The 16,282-nt window shown below is 49.7% G+C and overlaps 1 protein-coding gene across 1 annotated transcript in view; it reads right to left on the reverse strand.

Annotated features, from left to right (window-relative positions):
• Positions 1-16,282, reverse strand: part of TMOD1 (tropomodulin 1) — a 98,442-nt gene that overhangs the window by 25,830 nt on the left and 56,330 nt on the right. The window contains exons 5-8 of the mRNA XM_023203112.1: positions 11,020-11,109; positions 9,674-9,804; positions 7,885-7,992; positions 4,781-4,924 (exon numbers count right to left, since the gene is read on the reverse strand). Coding sequence (XP_023058880.1) covers positions 4,781-4,924; positions 7,885-7,992; positions 9,674-9,804; positions 11,020-11,109 — 473 coding nt within the window. The remainder of the gene's footprint in view (positions 1-4,780; positions 4,925-7,884; positions 7,993-9,673; positions 9,805-11,019; positions 11,110-16,282) is intronic.

Below are 16,282 nucleotides of genomic sequence, written 5' to 3' on the forward strand. Positions count from 1 at the left end.
CTTTCTTCTTTCTCTGCCTTGACTCACTCACTCTGGGAGAAGTTAGCTGCCATATTGTGAGGACATTCCAACAGCCCTAGGCCGGGTGCACACAGCAAGGTGCTGAGGTCTCCTGACCATGCCATGAGGGAGCCACGGTGGAAGCAGTTCTTCCACCTCGGATCATGCACTCTGGGCGAAGTCAGCCGGCCACACTGCTCCTGGATTCCTGGCCCTCAGAAATGGTGAGTTAATACATGTTTATTGTTGTTTTATGCCAGGACTCTGAGGCTGTTTTAAGTTGCTATATTTGGGGATAATTTGTTACACAGCTACAGATAACTGATACACTCACAATGTTGAGTAAAAAAGGCCAGACACAAATCATCCAATCTGGGAAAACAAGACAGCACAATCCATCTACTTTAACTTCTCTTCAAAATATTAAGCACATCCTCATTGTCAAATATTGGAATAAAAAGTGGGGAAGCGGCCACTACCCCAGACATTATACATATTCTCGTTTGTGGGGCTCACCCCAGGCCTTGTCTGGCCTGGGGAGCAGGGCCCCCCTGTGCCCTGGGGGTCCTGGGGAAGAGCAGCTCTGTGGGGATTTTGGAGAGTTTGGTGAGAGCAGCAGAGAAGCCATGCGTGGAGATGGCCTGCTTGGCCTGGGCCGGGCCTGCAGGCTCCCTCGGGGCCCACAGGGTCTCTCCCATCCATCCATCAGTGCAGCCAGGATACTGCAGCTCCAACCCAGCTCTGCCACTAACCTGACCCGTGGCCTCGGGCTAGTCCCATCCCTTCTCTCATCTTCAGTCTCCCTGCCTGTGAAAGGAGGGCTGGGCTAGACGTTGTCTCAGCGCCTTCTGGCTCTGGGGCCTGCTCTGCCCTTTTCCAGTTCATCGTGGTCTTGGCGCAATTGCAGGCGGCAACAGAACGTTGCTGGAGATAGACTCTTTGAGTCAACAAACAGCTTCAAAGTCCTGGTTCCCAAACTGCGTCCTGAGCCAGCACCGTGTCACCCTGGGCAGAACTCCCCAAGTCCCTTTCCCTGGCCGTATAAGGAGAAAGAAGGACAGAGACTTGCTGCCACAGGTTATAAGCACAGGACTGAGGAAAAAGCTCCCGTCTCCAAGGACCTCGGTGACTAACCAGGAATGAGGAATAAAGGAATAAATCAAATGCCACTCACCACCTCCTCTGTGTCACACTGCCCTGCCTCCCCACAGTGGGGCTAGGACACCTGAAGGGGAGGCACAGGTGGCCTCCTCCTGAGCCTGAGTCAGCAGAGCCCCCTCCCTGAGACCTGCCTTCAGCCCCTCCCCTGCTGGACCCAACTCCATTTAGGCAGGAGCACCTCCCCACAGCCCCCTGGTCCTGGGGGCCATAGCCCCTGGCTGATCTCCTGGGTCCTGATACACTCTCCTTGCCCCCAGTCCCCTCCTATCCAGCTGGAACCATCTTCCCAGAGCACAGCCACAGCCCACTTTCCCTAAACCTACCCATTCAAAGCTCTCTGACTCCTAATCCCCTTTCTGGCGTTCCTCTGGGGGTACTGTGAGCCTGTGTGGATGGGCTCCATGGCTTTCCCCACTCCTCTCTGCACCTGGGATGCCATGGCCTCCATGTCACCTGAGATACTTTTCACCCTGTGGGTGGGAAGTCAGGGTCCACCCAGCATCTATGGGTTAATCTCAAAATCTGCCTCCTCCAAGCAACCCTCCCTGATCCCTATTCCTGACTGAGACTGCTCCCTCTGATGGACCTCACAGCCCACTGTCTGGCTGCTGGAGCACCTGGCGTGATGGTCATTTCTGCAAACATCTTTCCTCCCATCTAGTGAGGAAATTTCTGGAGGGCGGACCTGGAGCCTCAGTCCCACACACAGCCCAGCACAGTCCTGGCAAGCAGCCAGCATTCATCAGAATGTTGAGATGAACCAGAAAAGAGGCTCATTGGATGGGGGTGGTGCTGACCAGTGCTCAGGCCCCAGGCCAGAGGACAGATGAGAAAAGCCAGGCTGACATCACATGAAACTACAGTTGCTTCAAGAACCCAGACAGGCATAGCATTATACATGGACTCTGGGGTCACACAGACCTGGGTTTGAATCTTGCCCCTCTCGCTTCTTGTGTGGCCTTGGGCAGGTTACGTAGCCTGCCTGGCACTCAGTTTCCTCATCTGTGATATGGGGATGGGTTGTAATGCCACTTACAGAGTCTTTGTGAACATTAAATTAGATGATAGACACAAAGTACCCAGTCCGGTTTTGGCTCATCATAACCTGCTCAGGAAATCAACTGTTAGAATAGCGTGTGAATCCCCTAGATCACCTTCCCAGTCATTCTAGAAGTTAACAACTTCAGAGTTTACATCTGTTATCTCCTTAGAAGCAGAGATTCTTATAATCCCCATTTTATAAGCAAGGAAACTGAGGCTCAGGGAAGTGAATGTTTTTGAACCCGGGTGTTCAGCTAAGGCAAGGGCAATGGTTAGCATGGGCTCCATCTTGGACTCCGGGGGGATAGCATGTGGAGGGAAGGGGCAACTCCCTGGCAGCTGCCACCACAGTGACCTGAAGCCAGTGCTCCCAGTCCTCTTTGGCTGCCATTCTGCCCTGGGAGTTAAGTTTCAGCTGACTATGGGTAGACCCTGACTTCCTGCCAGGCCAGGCTGGGATTCACATGAGTAGCCAATCCCAGGGCCTGGCCCAGAGCTGCTGCCAAGCCTGCTGCATGCCTTTGTTCCATCTGCTCTGCCCCTCTTGCCTCCAATGGTGCAGAGTCAGCAATGGCTAAGGGAGGGCGCAGAAGGGGTAGGGGTGGGGATGGCCTGAGAATGAGCGAGGCAGCAGCAAGACCACCGGCACGCGAGAGATGCAAGGAGTCCAATGCAACAAATGCACGTGACACAGCTGCTGCCAGCTCATGTGACTGCTTTATATAAACTAGAAAAAGTGCCCTCTCTGGGTGAACAAAGCCCCATACTGAGGCATACAGCTCGGAGAGTGGATTCTGGGTTGAATTTTGCTCTCTGCTGCCTTATTGTGCTGTGAACAATATGCACGACCATCCAGGGCAAACTTACTTACCAGACACCCTTGAAGGGTGAGGTCCTGAGCTGGGCACTGAGATAAGGAGATGCCTCAGACATAGCACTAGCTTCTGGGAAGCTCAAGGGAAGCCAAGGTGCTAGGGGAGCCCAGAGGAAGAGGTATCTAACTCTCTTTGGGCAGAGGTTTGGAGGAGCTATGGCAGACTAGTGGGAGAAGACAGTAGTAACCCGGATCTCAAAGAAAAAAAAAAGCCCTGATGCATGATGTGCCTATTTGCCAATTTCCATAGTGTAAATACTCCCACCTACCATGAGCAATTCAAGGCACTGATGTGCCATCGTTGGTCTCGGGAAGAGATATCCACAATCAGCTCTTGCAAGCTGGTTCAAGCTGTCTCTAGAACACCACTAAGATAAAGAGAAGCCTCAACTAAACCCAGAAGGCAGAGAAGAGGGTAGAGGCAGGGCAGGACATTCCACAAGGAGGAAAAGGCATGGAGGCATGAAAGTGAGTGGGGAGCAAGTTGTGAATGGGTTTGAAAGGGTTATGGTTGGGGAAGGGACGGTCAAAGTCTTCTGGAGGTTGGTAATGTTTTGTTTCTTGACCTGGACAGGGGTTACATGCCTGTTTTGATTCCTTAAGTTATGCATTTACGTTTTATGCAGTTTTCTGTATGTTTGCCATATTTTACAATAAAAAAGTTAAAAACTTGTGATAGTCTCACTCAGGTATAACCACTGTTTAGAATTTTGTAATATTTCATTCCAATCTTTTTCTCATGCATACATTTATACAACCATTCAGCAAAAAATTTCATGTAGTGGAAAAAAACAACTGAGTCCCCATTCATAAAAAAGAAAGCATTTTAACATCAAAAGCAACATGCTACACTGGAAGAAGTGCGAGTTTTAGAGTCAAGGAGACCTGGATTCAAATCCTGCTTCCTAAATGCTGACCCTATGACCCTGAAAAAGGAGCTTATCTTTGGCCTGTCTGGACTGTTTTCTGAAAACTGAGACTGATGATACCCACATTCTGTAGCGTTGTTGTGAAGATCAAAGATGACGGATTCAGATGTGTAGCTCGGAGCCTGGCCCACAGGAGACCCTCAACACATATAACATATAAGATATTGTTATTAGCATCCTCTTAGAAAGTCAGAGTTGAAAGAGTGGCTGTGCAGATAAATGACTGACCCACAGAAGTTACAGAGAAACGGTAACTCCATAAGAATAAAGACAAACTGGAATTTGCTTAGAGAGTAATCTGAATGGTGAGGAAACTCAAAAGCCCCACTGAATGGGGGTGAATGAAGAAAACTGGGGATTTTAACCTGGAGAAGGAGAGCTTAGTGGTTCATGAGATCTGTGCAACAGATGTCCTGGGTGAAGCAGAAAACAGAGCCAAGCCCAACAAACAGGACTTACAGGGAGCTGACTTCTACCGGATATAAGGAAGAATGTGCTCATTGCCTAAGAATGGAGGTGGTGATGTTGGTAAGGAGTGTGTCCTCCATCATGAGAGGGACTCAAGCAGAACTGGAAGAGCACACAGTGGGAGCGATGAAGAAGGAAGGTGAGCATGATAGAGGGTTTGAACTTTGGGGACCTTGGAGGTGCCTCAAAGCTGGGCTCTGAGCTTCTATCATCAGCAGTCTCAGCTCCGTTCAGCAGCATGGGAAAAACTGCAGGCCAGCGAGCTGCATGTAAGTAACAGACCCGAGGAGATCCTTGCCCATCTCACCTGGTTGTCAATTTTCAGTTCCACCAGAGAAGTGTTGTATGGGAGGGCTTCCACCAGGCGCAGGATCCCAGCTCCAGAAATGAAGTTGGATTCCACGTTCAGTGTCTTCAACACCTTGTTCTCCTTGAGCATCTCAGCAAGGGCCTTGAAGCACAAGAGAAAGCAAGGATACCCATGAGTCACCCTGAGCAAGGCTGGAGGCCCCTCTGGGCAGGTCCTAAGACACCTAGGGGAACAGGAGGATGATCCCCACCACGTCCTTCACCAAGCACAACTCTGACTGTGTCTCTCCTCTCCTGCAGCCCGCCATGGCTCCCGATCCCCCACAGGAGAATTCTATGCTGCTTAACCTACATCCGAAGCTTCTATGACCTGGGTCTACTCCCCTGTCCAGAATCAATTGTCACTGTTCCTCTTCAGTGGGGCTACTCGCAGCTCCCCATGCCTGCTCAGTGCTTTCCCACTTTGTCTCTGCCCTTTCTATCCCTCCCACCTGGAATTCCCTTCCCTTTCTGCTTCCCTGTCCAAGCTCTGCCCATCTTTCCAGGCCATTCTCAATGCCCCTTGCTCTAAGAGCTCTTGCTGACATTCCCCAGCTAGATGTAGCCTACCCTCTCGAATCCTCATAGAATGGAGCCATACTTCCTTCATTATGGACTTTGGATTCCTCTATTAGGAGTTGTTTTCATACCGGCGTTGTCACTGCCATTAGACTATATACTCCTGGTGGGCTGAAAAGGCATCCTATCTATCCCATGTTGCCCACAGTACCCAGCACATAGTAGGCCCTCAGGCATTGTTCACTGAGTGACCAGTGGAGTCTCAACCTCCTGTATATACTCCCCACTTGTCTCTTTATTGGCCTGTGGAAATTCCTTGGAGACATGGTTTTCTTCATCTGAGCATTACAGAGCAGAAGAGGGAAGCCTGGGAACCACCCACTGGGCAAGTGACCAGGGCAAACTGGAGAAGGGGAGCTTAGGTGGCCCCTAGCACGGTTCAGAAGAACTCAGCCAGGGGGTATAGATGACAATCAGAGCCTCTGAAGGAAATGAGGTAATTAGCAGTTGGTGGAAACGATGTGTCATGGAGGAAAAAAGACACCAGCAGCTGACAGGACATACTGAGCAGTGGGCCCCGCTGCCTGAAAGGACGCTCCGAGCCAGGAATACCTACCCCATCGCCCCTGCCTCGCTGAGACCTGCTGAGAGGCTAGCTCCCAGAAGCCCTCTGTTTTGAAATCATCGCCCCCTCCTCAATGCCCTTCACTTCAGTGTGCCCCTGGGATGGCAGGTCAGCTTTCTCTATGATGATGTCTCTGACTTGGCTGGCCCTCCTGAGGGAAAGGACCCAGCCAGAGTTCTCTCTGTATCCTCCACCAGAACCCTCCTGCTCCCGGGAAAGGCCTGGCCTGGCTTAATCAAATCTAATTAAAAACAAAACAAAACAAAACAAAAAAACCAAAATAACAACCAGTAGGCAATCTGCCAGGCTGATCCAACTGGACATACTGGTGGCTGAGCAGGTCCTGGAGGCCCTGTCTTGCCGGATGTTAACTCCTTGTATGCTGGGTCCCAGTGGAGGAACTGAGGCCCAGGAGAAAAGCTAAGGCAGGCAATGGGGGCACTGACAGAGCTCTGGCAGCCTGATTTACCAACTGGCCCAGAAGCATCTGAGTGTTTGACATGGGCATACTGGTATGCACGGGCTGATATCAGCTGTTGGTCTGGCAGAGTCCATGCCCAAAAAGCATTTGTGGACTTGAGCTGAGGGCCAGCGGGGACGTGCTTGGTTTCTAACCCATGACATAGTAGCATACAGGGCATGTGGCTTTGCCAGCTGTGTTCCTATGGGCAAGGAACCATGGAGATCTGAGGTCAGAGGTCATCAATCCAGAGGTTCCCCACTGACAGCAATGAGAGACTGTGAGCTATTTCTATTATTTCAAAAATATGAAAGAACGCTGTCCTACCTATTTTAAGAATCAGAAAAAAATTGATTGCTACAGAATGGTTAATGACTAGCCCTGATAAACTAGCTTCTGCCCTTCTTGCAGGAATCTAGCTTTGCAGTAATCACACTGTACTGTTATCCTTTAGTTGTCTGCTTGGCCAAATGGACCAGAATCTTTATAAAAGTGGAAGCTGAGACTGTTCAGTCACAATTGCATTCCCAGAACCTAATTCAGTGTTGGGCACAGAGAGACTCTTAATACATACGTGCTGGATGTTTAAAAAGAAGAGTTGATGGCTACTTCATAGTAAGTACAATTTAGTTTGATCAGAAATATCTTTTGAGACTTGGTAAAATAAAATTGGTCATTGGGACCTGCTGATGAAACTATTGTTTTTATTTTTTTTAATTTTTATTTATTTAGTTATTTATTTATTTATTTTTTTGCGATGGAGCCTCGCTCTGTCGTCCAAGCTGGAGTACAGTGGTGCAATCTCGGCTCACTACAACCTCTGCCTCCTGGGCTCAAGCGCTTCCCCTGCCTCAGCTTCCTGAGTAGCTGGGATTACAGGCGTGCACCACCACACCCAGGTAATTTTTATACTTTCAGTAGAGACAGGGTTTCACCATATTGGCCAAGCTGGTCTCAAACTTCTGACCTCAAGTGATCCACCCATCTCGATCTCCCAAAGTGCTGGAATTGCAGGTGTGAGCCACTGCGCCCAGCCAAAACCATTGATTTTAGAGATGGAGAAACTGAGGAACAGGGAAGGGCAGGCCCTTGTTCTAATATGATGTGCTGAGTGAAGAGAGAGACAGATGTAGGGGTCATGTGACTGCACTGGAATTGCAGGTCCACCTCTCACTTGCTGTGTGACTGGACAAAACAAGTTGCCTGACCTCTCTCAACCCTAGATTCTTTAAGTGCAAAGTGGGGAGACCTGCACATCTGAGACCAGAGGCAGTTGTGAGGACTGGCCAGGTGATGGCCATTCCCGCTACACCCCCTCATGGCTCCTGGTCCAGTGCCTTCCACTGTACCACATAGAGCTCTTTGTTAGTGGGATACAACCAGTCCTGAGGCCACATATTTCAACCCTTCTGTTTCAAGGCCCCCTATCCACAATGCAACAGAACATAAAGGTACATACATATGCCACGGGGTCATTACTCCGCGTCCCCACGATGCTGAACTTCTTCACATATGAGTTTTCTTTCAGGGCTTCTGCATATGCCTTGAGAGTGGGGATGGGGATATTCTGCACAAAGAAAGACAACAGAGAGAGTGATCAGAAGCCTCACCTGGGACAGGCTGAAGCAGGTGGATAAGCCTGGCTCCTCACTGATTCCTGGCAAGTCTCTGGCCAAAAAGCTGAGTGGGCAAAAGATTCAGGCTTTGTCCCACATGACTGAGATTTGGGGAGAACTTTCTGGTAAACAGATTTGGAAAATCCTCCCTGAAATTTTCAGATAAGACCTGTAACCTCTTTCTTTGTGCACCTGGGGGCCAGAGAAGAGGCAAAAATTAAGGCATGTAGTATTGTGCAAAGAGCTAGGACTGTGGGTGTGGGGAGGGGCTGGAACCTGGCTTTGGTCCCAGCGATCGGCCATGTTTCTGACTTGCTGTGTGTCTCTGTGAAAGCCTCTTCCCCTCTCTAGCCCTGTTTCTGGAAAACAGGTAAGGAGGTTGCATATGATGCTCTTTAAGAGATGTCTACCCCAGGGGGTCTCTGCTCCGGCTGCACATCAGAGACTCCTGGGGAACTTCTACAAAAGGGTGATGCTTGGGCCGGCCCAGAACAACAGAATCAGAATCTCTAGGGTCAGGCCTGGGCATTGGTATGTATTTTTTAATCTTCTCAGGTGAAAACCACTGATCTGGTTCAACAGGCTCACAGTGCAGAGGGGAAACTGAGGCCCAGAAGAGGCTGGGGCCTCACAGAGAGATTCCATCCCTCATGCGGCCCTGAGGCAGCATTTGCTGCCAGCGTGCAGCATTCTCAATTGTGCCAATGTCTCCTACTGGGCACATGAAAGCAAACATGGCTGTGTTTTTACCAATCTCATTTCAGAGCATCACTTTAGCTCCCGTGGGAGCAGAGCATGGGGAGGCCAGGTGGGGGTGAACACTAGGGCGTAGGTTTCCAATCTGATGGTGCTGTGGGGCTGGCAGCTGCTTAAAAGAAAGTGGAGAAGGAAAGAAATGGAACAGGCACATGGGAGGCTGGCTTCTAGTCTAACCCTAACCCCCTCCCAGAACTAATCTGCTGTTCTCCGGGCAGAGCAGGTGGGTGGGCAGCTGCATTTGTCTCTGAATTCTTCCTGCGGTGGCCTGTTCAGGGTGGGACTGCCTGCCTACCTGTCCCTCCCCTACCCTGGGATCACATAAGGAAATGTCCACAGAGAAAAGGGCAGACAGCTTGGGATATTGCTTTAGACATTTTGGCCAACAGCTCCCTTCTGTGGCTGTAAAACGAGGCTGAATATGAATGTGATATAGCAGCAGCAATAGTACAGGGGAAGGACCTGCCCAGGGCCTGTGTTACCCCCGAGCCTAGTGGGCACTGGACTTTTCCAGCCTTGAGATCCCGTGCAGCAGCGTGTGTCTGACTCATGATTTTATCTCGGAGAATCTCTCAGTGTTTTGAATAACATGGCAGGTTTCCAGATTGAAGCTGGGTTGGCCCATGCGAAACATCTGGGCCTGATATCATCCTCAGAAAGAAACCAGGACTGCCAGATGCACTTGTTTACACTGCCCACCTCTCTTAAAGGCTCCCATTTGCAAAGGTTTTGTCCCTATTCCTGATGCAGAAGCACCCAGAGTCCAAACAGGACCCTGTTTACTCTGCACAGCCAACCCTGGACCACTTGTGTTTGGGTGACATGGTCCCCCCTCCCCCACCCACATGCAGGTAAAGTGAAATAAATGGACCTTACCCGGATATTATTGAGGTTAACTTCTTCAAGTTTTGGGTCGTTGTTCTTTATCCGTTCCAGCGTTTCCTCTACGTCTGTTGAATTTGGTTCTTCGTCAGGCACAGGCTTGTATTGTGTGGGTTTAATCACACCTAGAGTGACCGATAAAAGGGAGGTGGCTCACAGAAACAAGGGGCTCACTTTCTGCCAACACAAAGATACTCTGGAAAGGAGCATGTGCAGACTTAGGGCACATGAAAGCTGCACATCGCAAGGACTGGGTGGGGGTACGGGGCACCACTCAGAAGAAGCCCTGCAAGGGAGCCAGGAGGCTGGGGTTCTACTTGGACTCTGCCTTTGACGTGCTGCAAGAACTGGGTGAATTACTGACTCTCTCTGAACCTTGGGTCTTCATCTGTAAAGCAGGGCTAGTCATTTTACCGGGGCTCATGACCTCAGTGGGCTCCTGGGAGGCTAAGATGAAGCCCGGATGGGAAAGAAATGCATCAATCTTCCAGAGGGAGGAATAATTATATTTTGGCAGCCTCATTTCTGTTTGGGGCCAAAATGCCAGCTTTGGAACAATGCAGTGGAGTAATTAAGGCAATGCAATATTGGCACAGGAAAGGACAAAAAGGCTCATGAAACAGAGGAGGCACTTAGAAACAGACCCATGTGGATGATAAAGGCTGGGGCCCAAACCAGTGGTGAAAGGATAAATCTTGCAAGGAATGGTGTTGGGACCACTGGATATCAATTCAAAAAACGGGAAGTTTGATCTCATCCCACAGCACACACAAACATGAACTCCAGGTAGATTAAGAAGTTGAATATAAGGCCAGGTGTGGTGACTCATGCCTGTAATCCCAGCACTTTGGGAGGCTGAGGCAGAAGGATCGCTTGAGTCCAGGAGTTTGAGACCAGCCTGGGCAATGGTGTGACCTCATCTCCGTACAAAATAAACAAAATTAGCCAGGCATGCTGGCATACGCCTGTAGCCTCAGCTACTCAGGAGGCAGAGGTGGGAAGATCGCTTAAGCCCAGGAGATCCAGGCTGCAGTGAGCCAAGATTGTGCCACTACACTCCAGCCTGGCTGACAGAGCAAGACCCCGTCTAAAAAAACAAAACGTTGAATATAAAAAGCAAATCTCTAAAACTTTTAGAGGAAAATATAGGAGAACATTTCTATAATATTGGGATAGAGAAGGCCTCTGTAAACAAGACACAAATCGCGGGAGACTCCAAGGAAAGGATGAACAGATTTGGCTACATAACGTGTTAAAACTTCTGCAACGAGCCAGAGAACATCAGTGAGTGAAGGAAGCAAGAAGCATGAGGTCCCTCCTGGGGGCGGGCGCATACTCACTGTTGAGCCCCTCCTTGTTCATGATGGAGCTGCTGCTCAGGGCCTGGTAGTACTGCTGGTTGCTCATGAGCGTGTGCATGCCCAGGATCGCTGCAGGGACAAGGGAAGGGCTCGTGATGCGCCTCTGCAGACAGAAGAGCCTCCTAGGGACCCACACCCAAACCCCGGGAACTCTGGCTCACAGAGGTGGCAAGAAACACTTGCACGAAAACTTCAACATTTTATTTTACTTTTACTCTCCCCTCTATTGATGTGACTCTGAAATCCCCAGCTCCAGCCCAGGCTGCTCTGCCCCTGGCCTCTGATTCCCTGATGTCCTGCTGGCACATCCACCTCAACATGGCCAAACCAGAATGGCTCTTTCCAGTGACAGCCTCTTTCTGTAGAAGGCTCTCTTTCCATCTTGTCATCCTGCCTGTCCCTCAGGGTAAAACCCCAGGGTATGTGGCACCTTCTCCTCACAAGCCCATTTGACCATCCCAGTGTCTCTGAGATCCGTCTCCCTCCCATCCCATCATCTCCATCCTAGTGGAGGCCTGATCATTCCTTGGCTGTATTGTCACAGCTGTGTCATCACTGGTGTCCTGCTCTCGGCCTTTTCCTATCCTCTACCTCCCAGCATGCAGCACAGAGCAGTTGGAAAGGTCTTTCTGGAAATGCCAACCTGACCTCATTGCTCCCATGCTCAGCCATTCTTTCATCCATTCATTTTTTCAACATATAATGAGGCCCACCCCAGCATTGTGTGCCAGGCTCTGGTGGGGACAGCGGAGAATAAGAAAGACTGGGTCTCCACTCATGGAGCTGAAAGTATGCTGGGGGAGAGAGGAGCCAAGCAAGTTTCCGCACAATGAAAAACCAGCACAGGGTATGGTGAGTGTGGCAGAGGAAAAGTTCAGTCCTAAGAGCATAAAAGAGGAACTTGGGATGGGAAGGAGGAGTAAGTGGTGGTCAAGTTAAGAGAAGGGCTATAGAACATTCCAGGCAGAGGAATGCAGGTGGGAAAGCCTCGAGGTTCAGAGAGTGGCAGGCCAGAGAGGGAAGAAGGTCAGGTTGGCATCTCCAGAAAGACTTTTCCAGCTGTTCTGTGCTGCACATTGGGAGGTGGACAGTAGGAAGAGGCCAAGGCCAGGACACCAGTGATGACACAACTGTGACAATCACTGCTGGGGGAAACAGGACGGAAGCTCGATATGCGGCGGTAATAATCACAAGCATGGCAACGCCACCGCTCTGACTAAGCACATGCTCGGTGCCAGGGAAGACACTTTATGTCCATCATTCCCAATCTGGTTGCACACTGGAATCACTTGGGGATCTGTCGAAATTCCTGATGCCCAGTCCCAGACCAATTAACCTGAAATATCTGGGGATGGAGCTCAGGCACCTGCATTTTTAAAGCTCCCTGGATGGTTCCAATGAGCAGCCAAGGTTGAGAACCATTGCCTGACTCTCCCCTCCTTGATCTGCCCAATAACCCTCTGGAGTAGATTTTCTTCACCTAGGCAAGGTCAGAGTCTACAGGGTCTTCTAGGCTGAGTAAGGAGTTCGGGTGTCTTTTCTTGGAACAGCCTGAGAAGCCGTCGAAGGCTTGAGCAGGAAGTGGGATGGTCTGACCTGAGTTCTGACTACTGTGTTGAGAACTGACTACAGAGGGGAAAGATGGGCGTGGCTGCAGAGCCGTGAGGCTGTTGCAGCTGTCCAGATAGGAGAACGGTGACTTGTAGAGCTAAGTCCAAATCCAGAGCCTGGCTTCACAGGCCCTCCCTGGGCCGGTCCCACCTCAACAGTGTTGTTGCACTCCCCCTCTCAACAGCTTCTCTGCTCCAGCTGCACAAACAGTCCCTGCTCATAGCTGCTCCTGCTTTTGCTAGTGCTCTCCCTTCTGCTGGTGATTCTCTGCACCCACTTGACTTGGAATTTTAGATAAACAACAATTTTTTTTTTTTTTTTTTGAGATGGAGTCTCACTCTGTCACCCAGGCTGGAGTGCAGTGGCGTGATCTCGGCTCACTGCAAACTCCACCTCCCGGGTTTAAGGAATTCTCTGCCTCAGCCTCCTGAGTAGCTGGGATTACAGGAGTGTGCCACCGCACCCAGCTAATTTTTGTATTTTTAGTAGAGACGGGGTTTCACTATCTTGGCCGGGTTGGTCTTGAACTCCTGACTTCTTGATCCACCCGCCTCGGCCTCCCAAAGTGCTGGGATTGCAGGCGTGAGCCACCTCACCTGGCCAACAACAAATTTTTTTTAGCTAAGTATGCCCCATTCAATATTGGGACATATTCATTGTTCTCTGAAATTTGAATTCAATTGAATATCCTATATTTTATCTAACAACTCTACCTCCCTATCTTTCAAGACTGGGAGTAACTCTTCCTCCTCCAGGGAGTCTTCCTGGATTCCCCCTCTCCCTCTCTAGTCCTCCCACAGCACCTGGTGTATGCATCAGAGTCTATCTGGCATTAGATATAACTAGATACACCTGTGTTTCTGCTACTACACTGTAGGCTTCTGGAGGTCAGACAAGGATATTCCCTCTTCCACTTCTCCCTGAATATGGTATTTGGCAAATATTTGGTGATGATTTTTAAAAAATACCCAAGTCATTTGATTAGATATGGTTTCCTGTTAGAGAGACAAATGGGAGCCCTTAATGAAGAGTCAGGAGGCACAAGTTCCAGCCCTGACCATGCCCCTGATGTCAGTGTGACCTTGGGCAATTCCCCTCCCCTCTCTAGGCTTTAACCTCCTCTTTCCAATGAGAGGTTGAGACAAGACCAGTGGCTGTCTGTCAAGGCTGCACACATGGATCACACAGGGAGCTTTAAGACCATATCAGTGCCTCTCTCCATTCTGGACCAACCGATCAGAACCTCCGGATTTTTTTTTTTTTTTTTTTTTTAATTTTTGGGACAGAGTCTCGTTCTGTGGCACAGGCTGGAGTGCAGTGGCGCAATCTCGGCTCACTGCAACCTCCACCTCCTGGGCTCAAGCAATTCTCCTGCCTCATCCTCCCAAGTAGCTGGGATTACAGACACGTGCCACCATGTCCAGCTAATTTTTGTATTTTTAGTAGAGATGGGGTTTCGCCATGTTGCCCAGGCTGGTCTTGAACTCCTGACCTCAAGTAATCCACCTGCCTTGGACTTCCAAAGTGCTGGGAATACAGGCATGAGCCACCATGCCCGGCCAATTTTTTTTTTTTTTTTTTTTTTTCAAATCTCCTCAGGTGATTTTGTTGCTGAGTGAGAGTCAAAAACCACAAGATGAGATGATCTCAAAGTCCCTTCTGTTTCTCACATTCTAAGATTCTTCTCTGCTAAAATTAGACTTGCTTGTTCATCACTAAGAGAACTGGTGGGGAGAGAGGCATCTGCATTTTTTCAAGCTCTCAGGGTTTTAATTTAAGCTGCATCTACGTGGGCAACAGGAGCTGAGGCCCGAGTCAGCAGCAGGTGAATCAGATCACCACGAAGGAGTCCCATTCTGGGGCAGGCTCTCCCACTCCCACAGAGCAGCTCAAGGGGGTTCTGGGATGTGCTGGGTTTCAGGCTTGGAACACAGTTCGTACAGGTTTTGGGGGATCATATAAAAGACGTAGCCTCATATGGCTGGCTGGTGTGGCTTAAAGTGGAGAGAGGTGGAAAATAGAAAGTGCCTTTGGCACACAGATGCCAGCTTCCTGTGATGGTCTCGAAAGAGGGATGGAGGTGGCGAAGTTATAAGAGACTGCCAAGAGACCAAGAGGAAGGAGACCTGTGTTTCAGTCTGAGCCTTGGTATGAATTTTCTGGGTAACCCTGTAGTCACTTCCTTTTTGGGGGCAGGGGGGCTCAGTTTTCTCACTTGTAAAGTGGAGTGTTTGAACTGATCTCTTACCTACCCATAGGACTTAGCGACACAACAATTTCTTATGTTTTTATCCTGTTTGACTTTTACAGTAAGTATCCAGGGGCTGGGCACGGTGGCTCATGCCTGTAATCCCAGCACTTTGGGAGGCCGAGGTGGGTGGATCTCTTGAGGCCAGGAGTTCGAGACTAGCCAGACCAACATGGTAAAACCCTGTCTCTACTAAAAATACAAAAATTAGCAGGGCATGGTGGCGCACACCTGTAATCCCAGCTACTTGGGAGGCTGAGGCAGGAGAATTGCTTGAACCTGGGAGGTGGAGGTTGCAGTGAGCTGAGATCACGCCACTGCACTCCAGCCTGGGCAACAAAGTGAGACTCTGTCTAAAAACAAACACATACACAAACGAACAAACAGCATCCAGGGTAGCTGTGGTAGACCCCCCATCCCCAACTTTTCCAGCAAACTCAAGACGGAAATGTTTTGCCAAAACCATACAGCAAGGACTCTCGTGGCTTTTAAGTTCGTATTCTCATTCACTAGCTCACTAGCAGTTCTAAGGTTCTAAAACTTCCCCTTGACTTTGGCGTCTTAAGGACAGATAACATATATTCATTCTAGGAGGTGATTTATGTTAACAGCAGGGCTAAGAAGAAATAAAACAATTTTGCAGCTCAGAGGAAATTAGAATTCCAAAAAGGAAGGATGAAAAGAAGAAAGGAGGGAAAGAGGAAGGAAGGAAAGAAGGAAGGGAAGGGCCCAGCTAGATTTCCATTGATGCGCAGAATGCCTGGGGCTAGTATTACCTTCTGTCAGCCCTAGGCACAAAATCGCGACTTTCCCTCTCACTTGGTTTTGTGCCACACTCCACATCGCCAGGAATGAGTGACGGGAGAAAACGGCACATCAACATTGCCTGTTGCTTCATTCTTTGTAGATACTGGCAAGGCTGAATTTAGCACTGGGGAACTTGAGGTTTTTTTTTTTTTTTTTTTAAGTCTAGATCTTCCTCAAAACTCAAAAAGGACTATTTTTGAACTCTGAAAAAGAACATTGAGTTCTGTTTCCTCTCCCTGCCTTGGCAGAGTTCACTCATTTGGTAATTCCACTCAGGACGCAGGGAGATAACAGCACACGTCCCCGGCTCCTCCAGCTGTCAGCTGCTCGGGCTGGCTCTGGGCAGATGGCTGGAAGATGTTCTCCTGCATCCCAGGGACAGGTGGGAGAAACTGGCTCCGGTCCAGGACTTGGATGCAGTTGAACTGCTCCTGGATAAGATACACCCTGCCACTGGTAGGGTAGCAGGACAGGTGCCTAAGCACACGGAAGTAGCCAGAAGCCAGGGGGTGGTCTGGCTAAGCCTGCCTCTGATAGCCGCAAGACCCCCAGGTTGCCAACTGCCCTTGGGGTGAG

The sequence above is a fragment of the Piliocolobus tephrosceles genome, chromosome 14 (assembly GCF_002776525.5).
Source record: "Piliocolobus tephrosceles isolate RC106 chromosome 14, ASM277652v3, whole genome shotgun sequence".
In the NCBI taxonomy this organism is placed as follows: Eukaryota; Metazoa; Chordata; class Mammalia; order Primates; family Cercopithecidae; genus Piliocolobus; species Piliocolobus tephrosceles.